The sequence below is a fragment of the Halichoerus grypus genome, chromosome 1 (genome assembly GCF_964656455.1).
Source record: "Halichoerus grypus chromosome 1, mHalGry1.hap1.1, whole genome shotgun sequence".
NCBI lineage: Eukaryota > Metazoa > Chordata > Mammalia > Carnivora > Phocidae > Halichoerus > Halichoerus grypus.
The window spans coordinates 118,357,593-118,370,657 of NC_135712.1; the positions used below are offsets into that span (position 1 = coordinate 118,357,593).

Sequence of the window (13,065 nt, forward strand, 5' to 3'; positions counted from 1 at the left end):
CTCAGGCTCTGTATTGAAAAGGGCCTCCAGGTGAGAAGGTCCCACCCACGCATCTGTATCAGTAAGATTTTGAACTTTTTCTGTCGTTTGAATTACAAAAAGAGGTGTATTTTCAAGTGTAAAATTGTAACATTGACTATGCCCTTTCAAACCATATACCCGCCCCCCCCCCCCCAAGCCCTCTGTCTCCTCTGGGAGATTCTGATAGGCTTCTCTAGGGGTCACTTACCCCATCCTGCATTGAGAATCCATCTAAAATGATGGGTGCTTCTTGAACAGCCAGTGCGGCTTTCTCAGTTCTCAGTTGAGAAATATGCTAAAGTTGGAAAACAATGTTGTTCACTACAGGCAAAAGAATTCTTCCTTGATGAGGAAAAACTTTTATATATTTAAGGACTACACTCCACGTCAAAAAGTAAATCGACACAAGGAAAGCACAAAGTTTCTGATGGTATGAAACAAAGAGGATTTGAAATACATGGCAGAAAACAAAACAAATCTTGACAGGACTTTCAACAGGTTACACCACCTCTGTTGCTAACATAAAATACAGGCATAAGCTTAAAATACGGTGCAAATGGTATCACCAAACTAAGAAGTCAAATGGCAAAATTACAAGCCAAAGAATGAACCTTTTGGTCACAGAAGATCAAACCTCAGGTAAGTATGCCTATGAGGAATCAAGACCAATAGTCTCTGAACATGGGTCCGTTGAGTTTGAAGCATGTCATGTCTACTCAAGAAAGGTTATTCTCTGAAGGCCACTGATGTGGGCGTAGTGGTGTCAGCAATCAGAATCCAGCAGTGCCAACTATGCCTTATCATTCTGGTGTACACATAAAGGAACTTCATTTGGCCTCAGGGGTCTCCTCTTTTGGAATCATGCAATTTTGAAAGGGAGAAGTACGGCAGGCACCCTCTCTCATTAAAGAACTAGCTTGGGGCGCCTGGGTGGCTCAGATGGTTAAGCGTCTCCCTTCGGCTCAGGTCATGATCTCAGGATCCTGGGATCGAGCCCCACATTGGGCTCCCTGCTTGGCGGGGAGCCTGCTTCTCCCTCTCCCTCTACTGTTCTCCCTGCTTGTGCTCTCTCGCTCTCTCTGTCAAATAAATAAATAAAATCTTTAAAAAATAAATAAAGAAAGAAAGAAAGAAAGAAAGAAAGAACTAGCTTGTTTACATCATAGAATGTAACTCGAAGTCTTTGACGTTTCTGACAAGTTCTTTTCCAATACATGAGCTAGCCTGAGTAGGATTCTGGTATTTTGATAAAAGTAGGATCCCTAGATAATCAGAACCCGAATTTCTTCCTCTTTATTAACCTTAAACTCTTCTGGAGTTACAAGGGCTAAGTTTTACGGAGGTTTATTTAGAAATGCTAAGAGGGCTGCTGTGGCCCTAATGGGGAAGTATTCTGGCTTCTCTCCTTGGGGGCACAAGTTACCCACTGACCTGGTCTTTGGTGCTGTTACTTTATATTCTCTAGACAATTCAGCAAAATGGCACAACATGGTCAAATTCTAACATCTGGAAGGACTGCACTGAAGCTCAAGCTACAGGGCAGGGTAATGTGCAGGAGTCAGTGTAGGACCTGAGTAACCAGAAGCTCGGATGTCAACTGTTTTGAGGTAAGTAGAAATGGGATTCTTCAAAAAGTCTAGGACAGGCTGAAAAAAGCTCTGAACTACTTACCCAGACAGGGACCGGGGTGGAATACAATCCTGCACGCTGGACGTGCTCAGCTATCGGGAATGAAGGGATGCTGCATGGTGCCTCTATACTGGAGGTCCTCAAAACAAATCTGTTGAATGAATGAGCGAATAAGGACCACAGTCCACCAAAAATCAGCCAAGTTAAGTGCAAGAAAAGAATCCTGAGCACTTTTAAAACAGATGGCTTTGTTCTTCTTTGTTACTGAGGACTTCTCACGTTTGCTGTTCCCTTACTGATAGGCAAGGTACAATAATTTTAAGCAAGAAATCTTAAATCAGTAAGAAAGTAAGGTCTCACAGAATAGACAGGCTTCTTGTAATTTATTTGAGTTATTTCCAAGCGACAGTTACAAAAGTTTTTAATTTTTATAATACTCTTGATAAGAAAATAAAATTTAAATAAAAATACATTCTCAACAATACAACATGGTTACACAAATTCACTACATTAAGTTTTGATAACTTACATATTCAAATTGGACACTGTAAAAACCAATATTTACTAGCAACATATTAATTTCCAAGTTAATAAAAATGGAAGCAGATAATATTGGTCAAGACAGGTAATTTAACTCTAGAATGAGTCCTGTATTTTTCACATACTGTAAGGACACCTAAAAGGCTTTTTGTAGCATTGTCATTACAGGATGTACCGTTAGAACAAATTAAAGGTGCTTTTATTTAAAAAAAAAAAAAAAGGAAAAAAATCTGTTTTCTAAAACCTGGCATGAATAGCCTTTCTGATAAATGAATGAAATCAGGCTTCAGAAACAAACAAAAGCCACATCATTCACTTTTTTTTTTTAATAATAAGGAAAATCTAGTTTTGACATTTAACCATTACCCGTGACATTATAAACATATTTCTTTGGCAAATAAAATCATTCAATTTGATAAATTATATTCCTGGGGGTAAAAAACTTAGCTATTGCCATCATCTTAGTAAATGAATATTAAAAAACCAAACTAAAAAAAAGAACAACAAACAATAACAAGAATAGATCACCACAACTGCAACTGATGGAAATGGCTAAACTAAGAACCAGAACTGGCATTTATGGCAAGAGTTTTTAAATCATCCTTTTCTCTCCTTCTAGGCGTTTTCAGGTTTTTAGGGTGAAGTGAGCTGCCATGTATTTTTTTTCAAGTGTGGAAAAGGCAGAGAAAGCAGATCTGGTAGCAAAAATCAAAATACTCGTAAGTGTAACAGCAGAGGAATGAGGCCCTTGGAAGCAAGTACCTAGGTTATTGTAGCGTCCTACTGACACGGTCTCTTATTTCAGTAGACTTTCAAAGAAGATTAATTTAATTTCACATTACTTCTTTTTGGCTGTGCCAAGCTGGTTAATTCCAGTCAAATAGGCTGTTTAAAAGTGTCATGTGAAGAAAATAACTATATGACTGAACTCTTCCGTTCAAATTCAGAGTTATGTATTCACACAGCCTTGGTCCCTTTGACAATGCCATGATCTTTAAAAGCAATCATGATTGGGGATTTGATATTAGAAATACTTAAAAAATATTTCTTTTGCCTTGAAAAAGAGCAGAGGGCTAAAACAGCCACTAAAGAATAACAAGTGGTACTTGGCAATGCTCACATGTCCTTTTCAGGTGGACATCTCAGAGACTCTTAAAAGAAAATTTCAATGTGAATGAAATGCAGCAATGAGAAATTTATTAAATGGTTAAATTCTTTCACATTTATATAAATCAGTGTAATTTATGGAATACACAAGCTCATAAAATTTAAAGGAGTCTTTCAAACTTGTCTTTAAAGTGGGCAGGAATAAACCTACCATAATGGAGACTAGGACCAATTCTTAAATAAAACCAATTGATTTTCACAAGTCATTTAGAGAAATACATTGCTCAGTTACAATCATTTCTGGAACAACTCTGATTGTGTGCCAATGGTCTTTAAAAAAATTCCCTAGTAACAATATAATTTAAAAACAATTACTCACCAATAACAAAACTGGCAAAGTGTATCCTGATATATAGCTTATGCTCAGGAAAACAAAAAAAGCACTACTAGCTAGACTTACATTAATAAGTCACAGTTTTAAACAGAAATATGTAAATACTCCAAGGTTCAAAGTACCACATTTAGAAAATGTTTTACATTTTAAAAGACAAAATAAGAGTACCATGGTTTTTAATACTGATGAAGCAACGTGTATCCCTCTTAACTTCAAGGAGGCAACTTGCTTCGACTGCTTATTTACAATTATGGTTTTTAGGATAAAAGTAAATTATTAGGGAAAAACAGGATTCAAACAGTTGCTTGCCCAAACTCCATTTGGCTAGCAGGAAATAAGAAAACAGGAATGAAATATAAACATTTTCAGGAAAGCACTATTTCTAGACTTAAACACTGATCATTCAACTGATCATAAAGATTAGATACCACAGAGTATCTAAAGTATAATCTGGGGCAGCCCAGATTATTAAAGTGCGCCAAGTGACTGTTCTTAAATTAGCTCTCACCCTCACACTAGGAGGAGGGCGTCCTTATGGTGGTCTTTATAATAACAGGTGAAGTCAAGTGATTTTCCCACCACCTTCTTTCACTGACTACTGTCTCTTCTTTTTCAGAAGAGATGTCCTTACAAGTCATGTTAACTTGAACTTTCAAATCAAGAAAATGAGTACGTGATATTTAAAACAATGAAAAAAATTCAGTGGTCTCATTGTATTTCATCTGCCATCACTCATCCCAAATGTAAACAAGATGCACACAACAGTGTATGTTCCCTGATTCCTCCTGTCTGAGTTCTGTTTACATCTTTAAATAGGCAAAAGGAGCTACCAACCTTCAAGGATGCTCTGGCAGTTTTCAAAAGTCCCTATTGTAATCTGTAATGACTAACAGACGGAAGGAAAATCTCTTTTTTTTTTCTTTTTTGAAGAGGAAGGGTCTGGATGAACTAAATGGAAAGCTCTGAAGTGTCATGGGCTGGGTTTTCTAGTAAAACACAACACTGGCAGTATAGAGCAGGCACTGATGGTACTGAGAAGTCCACAGGACATGGGATGTCACAGCAAGAGATGGTTTGTTAGGGAGGAGTTCTCCTTTTGTTATAAAGCTTCTTTAGGAAGATTCTTTCTATTAAAAAGAAGCTGCAGACACATGGCTTTTGACATATAAGATACGAAGGGAATCTTGAGTTTCAAATTCTCTAGTAATGCATCAATAGCGGGATTCCCAGTTACTTTCAACTATTAAATATTAAATACAATGTGAATATAGGTGACACTGAAGCCAATGTTCATTCTTAAATACCAGGAACAAAATAAACAATGAACTGAAAAACTCCAACAAAAATAGTATTTTCCAGTTCTTCTGAATCAGTTGGTCATACTCTAAGATGTTTTTCCTACAATTGGATTTTCCCTGGAAAATAAAAGAAAACCATTTTTCAAAAGATAGAATATATAACATTTTAAAAAGTGACAAATTATCTCACAGTATCCATTAAGTATTTGTAATTTTCCCTTGATAATCTCTCATGTCATCTTTTTTTTTTTTTTTTTTTCAGATTTTATTTATTTATTTGTCAGAGAGAGAGCGCACAAGCAGGGGGAGTGACAGGCAGAGGGAGAAGCAGGTTCCCTGCTGAGCAAGGAGCCTGATGTGGGACTCGATCCCAGGACCAGGACCGACTGAGCCATCCAGTCCTCTCTCTCATGTCAACTCTTATTTCATTAACTCAACAAGTATTTACTGATCACCTATTATATGTTAGGCACTATTTTAGAAGCTGTGGATACAGCAGTGAATAAAATAGACAAAACCTTGCTCTCACGGAGCTTACTTTCTGTTATAGGGAAAGTAAAATGAACAAGGAAACTATTTAGTACAAGATAGACTGATTTTTTTAAAAAGATTTATTATTTATTTATTTATTTATTTATTTATTTATTTGGTGGGGGGGGAGAGGGAGTACGAGCACCTGCGTGCTTAGAGGGAGGGGCAAAGGAGAGAAGCAGACTCTCACTGAGTGGGGAGACAGGGGTAGGGCTTGATCCCACAACTCAAGTGGAAATCAAGAGCTGGACACTCAACCTACCGAGCCACCCCAGGCACCCCAAGAGACTGATATATATATATATATATATATATTTTAAAGATTTTATTTATTTATTTGAGAGAGAGAGCAAGAGAGAGAAAGTATGAGTGAGGTGAAGGGCGGAGGGAGAAGCAGGCTCTCTGCTGAGCAGGGAGCCTGACGTGGGGCCCGATCCCAGGACTCCGATATCATGACCTGAGCCGAAGGCAGACACCCAACAGACTGAGCCACTCAGCGTCCCAAGACTGGTATTTTTTAATGGAGAAAAATAAAGGTGGGAAAAGGTAGGGTGGTCAGGGGTGGGGGACAGGTACTATTTAAGAAGAGTGGTCAAGCACTGGCTAGGACCTCAAACGGAAATTTCTGGGGACTCCAAGAAAACTATATTAGCACTGCTGGAAGAGAACCAATTACACTAATGTAGAGAAGACAGGATTCGGATGGTTACAATAGCCTTTTTCTATCCGGGGAGAACACACATCTGTCAAACTGATTTTTATTGTTCATAAACCACAAATTAATAATCACATTTTTCAAAGAGAGAGAGTGGGGAGAGGCAAAGACTGAGGGGGAGAGAGAATCCCAAGCGGGCTCCTCGCCCAGAGCAGAGCCTGGGGAGGGGGTTGCCCTCAATCTACAATCTTGAGATCATGAGCTGAAACCAAGAGTCGGATGCTCAACTGACTGAGCCACCTAGGTGCCCCAATAATCACATTATTTTTATTTTTATTTTTATTTTTTTTTTAAAAGATTTTATTTATTTATTTGAGACAGAATGAGAGAGAGAGAGAGAGCACATGAGAGGGGGGAGGGTCAGAGGGAGAAGCAGACGCCCCGCCGAGCAGGGAGCCCGATGCGGGACTCGATCCAGGGACTCCAGGATCATGACCTGAGCCGAAGGCAGTCGCTTAACCAACTGAGCCACCCAGGCGCCCCTATCACATTATTTTTAAAGAATGCTTAAAACAGTGGGGCCAGGATTCACAATCCCTCACTAATCAGCTGTATGACCTTTGACAAAGCACTTAACATCTCTGAGCCTCAGTTTCTCTAGCTGTAAACTAGGAATATAACCACGTTGGACTGATGTGAGGATGAATGAGACAGTGTACACTGTGGTCTAAGAACTATCCCCTCCCTATTCACCTCTGCGCAAACAGAACTCTGATCCTGGTGCTGGTACTGTGCAGCCCCATGTTCCAGGGAAAGCTGGGGTAACTTTAGATAAGGTTCTTTTCCCTTAGTGAGAAGGAAATAATGTCTTTCTGCCTCTGGATACTATTATATAAAAACAGTGAACTGTTGCAGCTCATCCATGACCATGAAGGGACAAACCTTAGGAATACAGAAATCATCTTGTTGAGGATGGGTAAGTGGCTGGATGGTCCTTGGTAACAATATAGAGCTGCTGGACCAACCAACTATGGAAGTTAGGACTTAATTTGTGAGATTAAAAAATCTCCCCTTGTGGGGCGCCTGGATGGCTCAGCTGGTTAAGGGTCTGCCTTCAGCTTGGGTCATGATCTCAGGGTCCTGTGATTGAGCCCCGCATCAGGCTCTGTGCTCAGTGAGTTTGCTTCTCCCTCTCCCTCTGCCCTTCCCCTCAGCTCGTGCTCTCTCTCTCAAATAATAAATAAATAAAATCTTAAAAAAAATTAAATTAAAATAAAATTTTTCCTATTGGTTAAGCCACCTCAGTGGGGATTCTAAAAACACGCTGCATAATATGATGTAAAACAGGTACACTGCCTGGTGGTGGACTAAGCTCCTAATAAAGTGTTAGATGTTGCTGCTGTTATCCACTGTAATAGTCACCTACATCTGAGGTGGGTCCAAAGAATCAACTATAAAGTACTTGTAGCATTTTCACAGGTGATGTTTTTTTTTCAGTACTTAGTATGTATAAGGCACTGTAGAAGATACTAAGATGGAAGAGGAAGGGTAAAAACAAAACAAAAACAAAAGCTACTACGTATTTGACTTAATGAAATAATTAGAACATTAAAAGTGGTGATCAACTACAGCACCAACATAATGAAACAATAGCAGAACTGCAAAGACAAAGACCACTGTGTGAGTGTCCAGGGGAACTTTTTCACAAGAGAAAGGTTCTGAGCTGGGTCTTGAAAGATGAAGGTAAGCAGGAAGCCTGCATGTCAGGTGTGAGTAAAGAGTAGTAGTTGGAATCTCAAACAATGTTTACAAATATGTTTAAAGAATCTTAAGAATACTTACTTGCTCCCATATTTTGCACTACTTGATCTTTTCTTCCTATACTTTTCGTGAGGTTCATCTAGCTTCTCTATGATGCTTTTTATTTGCTGAATTGTCTTAAAGGTTGTTACAGAATCCTCGATTACAAAGTTAGAATAATCATCAGGCTCTTTCTGTGGTCCTTGGTAGACTGCTATAGTTCCACAAGCCTCTAAAAGGAGCAATAAAATCTCTTATCAGAAAACTAATTTCATAAATGTAATTTTTAGTATACGTAAGAACTTTCTGAGTGTCTCAAGCTGGGAAGACTTCCCCTGGAAATGCACAGATAACCCACATACTTTCATTTTATTAATTACGAACAGCACATTTATGCAAAAACAGTATCTTTGTGAGTATCTGTGAAAAACACCCCTTTGGGAGTTTATCAATGTCCACATAAGTAACATTTTGGTAAAGCTTTGAGTATTTTCAACTTTAAGACAATGCCAAAGCAATTACTTCAGGAATTGGTAACAAAGGATTGTGGTTATATAAAAATATTTTAATTGTATATTTACCTTCCATTTTCTGCAGCTTAAGTAAACTGAGGGTAAAAAGGGAATAAATTCTTTCTGTTTCTCTGTCTTCATCAATATCTATTTGGATGTCTGCAGGGACACCTCTATGATAAAAATGAAATTAAAGACACTGAAAAATTTCATTTTGTTAACATGCCAAAGACTTTTGGTGACTTGGGATTAAAAAGCAGAACCTCAGAACTTTGCAGGAGGAAACTCAGAAATCTAGTCTCATTTGACAATTTAATAAAATGGGGCCAAGAGAGGTTTGGTCATTATAGAACTCTAATCCAAAATCCAATCTAAAGAGAAATCATTTTCATAACACCTATGCTTCATCACAAAAGCAATACATTACTTCTTAAGTCCATAGGGCTACAATGGCTGTTCCATACAATTAGAAAGAGAATGCAAAGTCCTTCCTTGCTCAGGCTTATGCATCTACTTCGACATTGCTCCCCCCACCCCACTTTTTTTGACTTGTGCCAACCACTATTTATTTGAGAACATTTTCATCACCCCAAGAAGAAACCCTGTATCCATTAGCACTCCCCAAACCTTCCTCCCTCCAGGCATCACAACCACTAATCTACTTTCTGTCTATAAATTTACCTATTCTGGATATTTTTTATAAAAGTCATCATATAGTATACGGCCTCTGTTTCTGGCTTCTTTCACTTGGCATGTTTTCAAGGTCCACCCGTGTTGCAGCATGTATCAATACTTTATTCCATTTTATGGCTGATAATATTTCATTCTATTGATATACCACACTGCTTTTTTTAATCAGAAAGAAACTTACGCAGTACATGGCTTGCAGCCGAGAGCGTTCTCACTGGTCTCCAGACAGCAGAGCCAGTTTCCGTTGAGATATGCAGAGGGGTGATAAAAGCTGAGCCTGTTCTGATTGCATCGGCTCACCCTGCAGAGTACGTCTATCCATTCATTAGCTTCTACACAATTATTTGCCTGGACATAGAGTGGTTTCTCCATATGTATTACTTGGAACATCTTCATAGGCAATTAAGATAAAAAGTTAGTAACAGAGTCTAAAAACCAACACAGTACAAACAGAAAAAGGTATATAAGAGAAAAATAGTTTGCTTGGCTAGATAACTGCTGCTCAGGTATCTTACAAATTGTTACTTTTCAAGTAAATTAGTTCCAAGGACAATCTGAGTCACATGGTACTAAGTACAATAGAATATAATTTTTAGAAGTCACACATGTCCAAAGAATGGACTATCATATAAATAGGAATGAAGGAAGGGAACTGCAGATGGAGGAAAAAGTATGAGTAAGGGCAAAGCAGTGGGAGAATACAGAGAAACAGGAAATCACCCTCACTGGTTTGAGTATACAGTATATAAGATTGCACAGACTGGCTGGGACTATATTATTAAAGACTTGAATGTCAAGTTGAAAGGTCAGATTAGAGAAGTACTGAGAAAAGTACCTTTAACTTAATAGGCTAGGCAGACTATATAAGGCATCAATCACAATGGACAATTTTATTTATTTAAAAAAATTTTAAAACATTTAAAAAAATTTTTATTTGAGTATAGTGGAGACACAATGTTAGTTTCAGGAAAAATAATGGACAATTTTAAGACAGTTCTAGTCAACAATTAATTAAAATAGTAATGATTAATGGCAAATACAAAACAACCTTGAAAATTTTCAATCAAGTAATATGTGCAATTTAAAAAGTTTTAAGTGATTATTCATGTAACTTACATTTTTCTTGTTGAAAGAGCTCTCTTCCAGTTTTTCCACAGCAAGAATGTTTTTCACTGGAATTGTGTAAATTGCATCTTTGCCTAAATAATAAAAGAAGTAGAACAAAATTAAAATGATTTCCATCAGAATTTTAAGAGGTTAATTACATAAGGTTTAAGCTCATCCTCTTCATAGTAGGAATATAAGTAACCTAAAGATTTCCTAATGATGTACATATAAGTATTCTTTGTTTTATGGAACAGATGAATTTTGCTTGTTTTCTGAAAGTTACTTTCTCTTTACGTTTTTCAATATAAAATTTAAAACATTTTTAAAGAAAAATATGGGAATAAATTTGATCTTGATATAGAAAATTGGAATGTTGTTGTATTTTGTAACAATTATATGGGAACTGAAAAAATAATATACTTAGCAGTAGAGGCCTGGTCAATACTTGCCCAGACATGTAATTTTCTTTCAGGGAGTTCTCATGTAAGGGGTGAATCAGACTGCTAAGTGGATTTTTCTGGTTTTAACAGTCTAATATTTAAGGGATTGACCCTGAAAACAATGATTTAAAATTGAAAAGTTGTTTATTATTATCATATATTGGCTGATCAGATGACTAGAACTACCAAATTTACTCTAAGGGATATAGGGAACAAGAGTAAAAATTTTATTTGGTAGAGTGAATCCTTTACACCTAATCTAAGAATTTGGAAATTTGGGTTTGCCTTTTAAAGGAGCTCCATTATAATATGGCATGATGATATGACGCATTTTGATTTACAATTTACCTGAGAATAGACTGTATCTCATATCATAGAAACTGTAAGCAAATATAATTATGGCTTTTCCTGGTCATTTTGTAATGTTCTTAGAAAAATCGAAGCTTTGCTTTAATTCTCCCAGAGTTTAAAGCAGAGTTTAATGACATGTATACTGAAGCGCTGGAAGTTAAGAACTTTACGTTCATACTGGTCCATGGGTTAATGTACACCTTTCTGGTCAAAGACAATTATTTGGTTAGTAAATGTTTTGGGTCTTGAACAGACAGGTTAACCCAAAGTATATGTTAAGCCCGGTTGCTGGTATAAAATCTAAAATTTGTGTAATTCAAGCAGATCTGATGTATAATTTTTTAGAAAAGATAAAGTTACTTAATTAAACTATCATACATTTAATGTCTAGTATATACCAGACACTCTTCTAACCACCTGGGATACAGCAGTAAACAGAACATATAAGGCCCCTAATGAAGTGTGCATTTAGGTCTGGAAAGACTGACAAAAGACAAATATTAGGTAGACATAAATGCTATAATGAAAATAACCTAAGGTGATATAATAGAAAGTAGCTGGGAAGTTCCTTTAAATTGGATGGTTAGGGAAAACTTTTCTCAGGAAACAACATTTAAATTCAACAAATACAAATCCTAAGTGCATGAGAAAATAAGACTATCAGCAGTATCCTGGAAGCAGACAAGATCAAATTTATGGCAGCGGGGGGAGGGGAGAGTAAACTGAAGGAAGCCACAGCCCGAACATGTAGGAAAAGACATCTGCGTAAGTAGGAGTAGTCAGAAGACAGCTTCAAGCCAGAGTCACTGGACACAGAGAGCTGGGGATTGGGGACACAAGGACACACACACACACACACACACACACACACACACACTCAGACATACATCAGGATGATTAACAGGTAAGCTGAGTCTGGAAGAGCTCCCCCTCCCTCAGCTTGTACCAAGCGGCAGTCAACAGAGGTTTATTTCCCAGGCTAAGCAGTAATGATGCCTACTAGGGTGGCAGAGCGGTGCTCTGTCACAGGTAGTCGCTGGCCCCCAGGAGGGAAGGAGAGCACGCACACCAGAAGACAAGCAGCAGGCTTGCCCCTCGGCAGCTTGTTCTGTACCTCCCTCACAACCATTGGCAGTAAGCTACCGAACACTCAAGCAGGGGAACAGAGTGTAAAAACACACAGATGAGCAAATCACCAAAAAGATCACCAAACGATGAGGGAAATCAGTACCCTGAAAGAGAGACACAGATACAACAAAGAGGATAACATCTGAGGAAATGAAGGATACAATGAAGTACCTCTGGGTACTGATCTACATGGAATAGCACCACAGAGATTCCAGAGAATTCAGTAATTTTGCAGGAAGTTTCTATCTTTAGATCTGTTTAACACACAAAGCAATCATATACCCTAGAACTGCTATATTTGTTCATTTCTGGGCAAATTATAACATAGCATATGTAGAGAAAGTATATTGCTCCCAGGCACATATATTATCATGATGTCATTAGAGTTAACTTCACAGTTACTAGTGTTAACTGAAATGAATTGCAAGGTGATTAGATTTTACTGAGGACTCTCCAAAAATACAGTACAAAAGGACAAAGAAAGAGAAAGTTAAAAAAGTTAAGAGCCATGATGGATGGATGTATAAATTTTAATACCTAATAAGAATTCCAGAAACAGAACAGAAAGAGTGTTCAGGAGAAAACGACCAATGAAAATGTCCCAGAGATAAAAAACAGAAAACTCCAGACTGAAAGGATCCAACAAGTGCTGAGCAGCACGGAAGGAAAAAGTCCATAACCTCACACTGGGGAGTAAAATATTAGAACTTGAAGGCTAAAGAAATTCCTAACAGTTACTAGGGAAAAGAATCAAGACACAATCAGACTGACATCAAAATTCTCACCAGCAACACTGGAAACTAGCAAACCATGGAGTAGTATCTTCAAAGTTCTCAGGGAAAATGATTTTAAATTGTCTACC

The 13,065-nt window shown here is 37.7% G+C and overlaps 1 protein-coding gene across 6 annotated transcripts in view; it reads right to left on the bottom strand.

Moving 5' to 3' along the window:
- The window catches only part of RASA2 (RAS p21 protein activator 2), a 144,337-nt gene that overhangs the window by 17,608 nt on the left and 113,664 nt on the right, over window positions 1–13,065 (bottom strand). For 3 of the 6 annotated variants that reach the window (XM_078071060.1, XM_078071056.1, XM_078071063.1), the window contains 6 exons: window positions 10,294–10,376; window positions 9,359–9,567; window positions 8,557–8,660; window positions 8,018–8,207; window positions 1,693–1,801; window positions 230–316 (listed from right to left, as the gene is read on the bottom strand). In XM_078071060.1, coding sequence (XP_077927186.1) covers window positions 230–316; window positions 1,693–1,801; window positions 8,018–8,207; window positions 8,557–8,660; window positions 9,359–9,567; window positions 10,294–10,376 — 782 coding nt within the window. Of the gene's footprint in view, window positions 1–229; window positions 317–1,692; window positions 1,802–2,016; window positions 5,107–8,017; window positions 8,208–8,556; window positions 8,661–9,358; window positions 9,568–10,293; window positions 10,377–13,065 lie in introns of those variants that run through there. The other 3 variants (XM_078071069.1, XM_078071077.1, XM_078071076.1) reach the window with 1 other exon arrangement.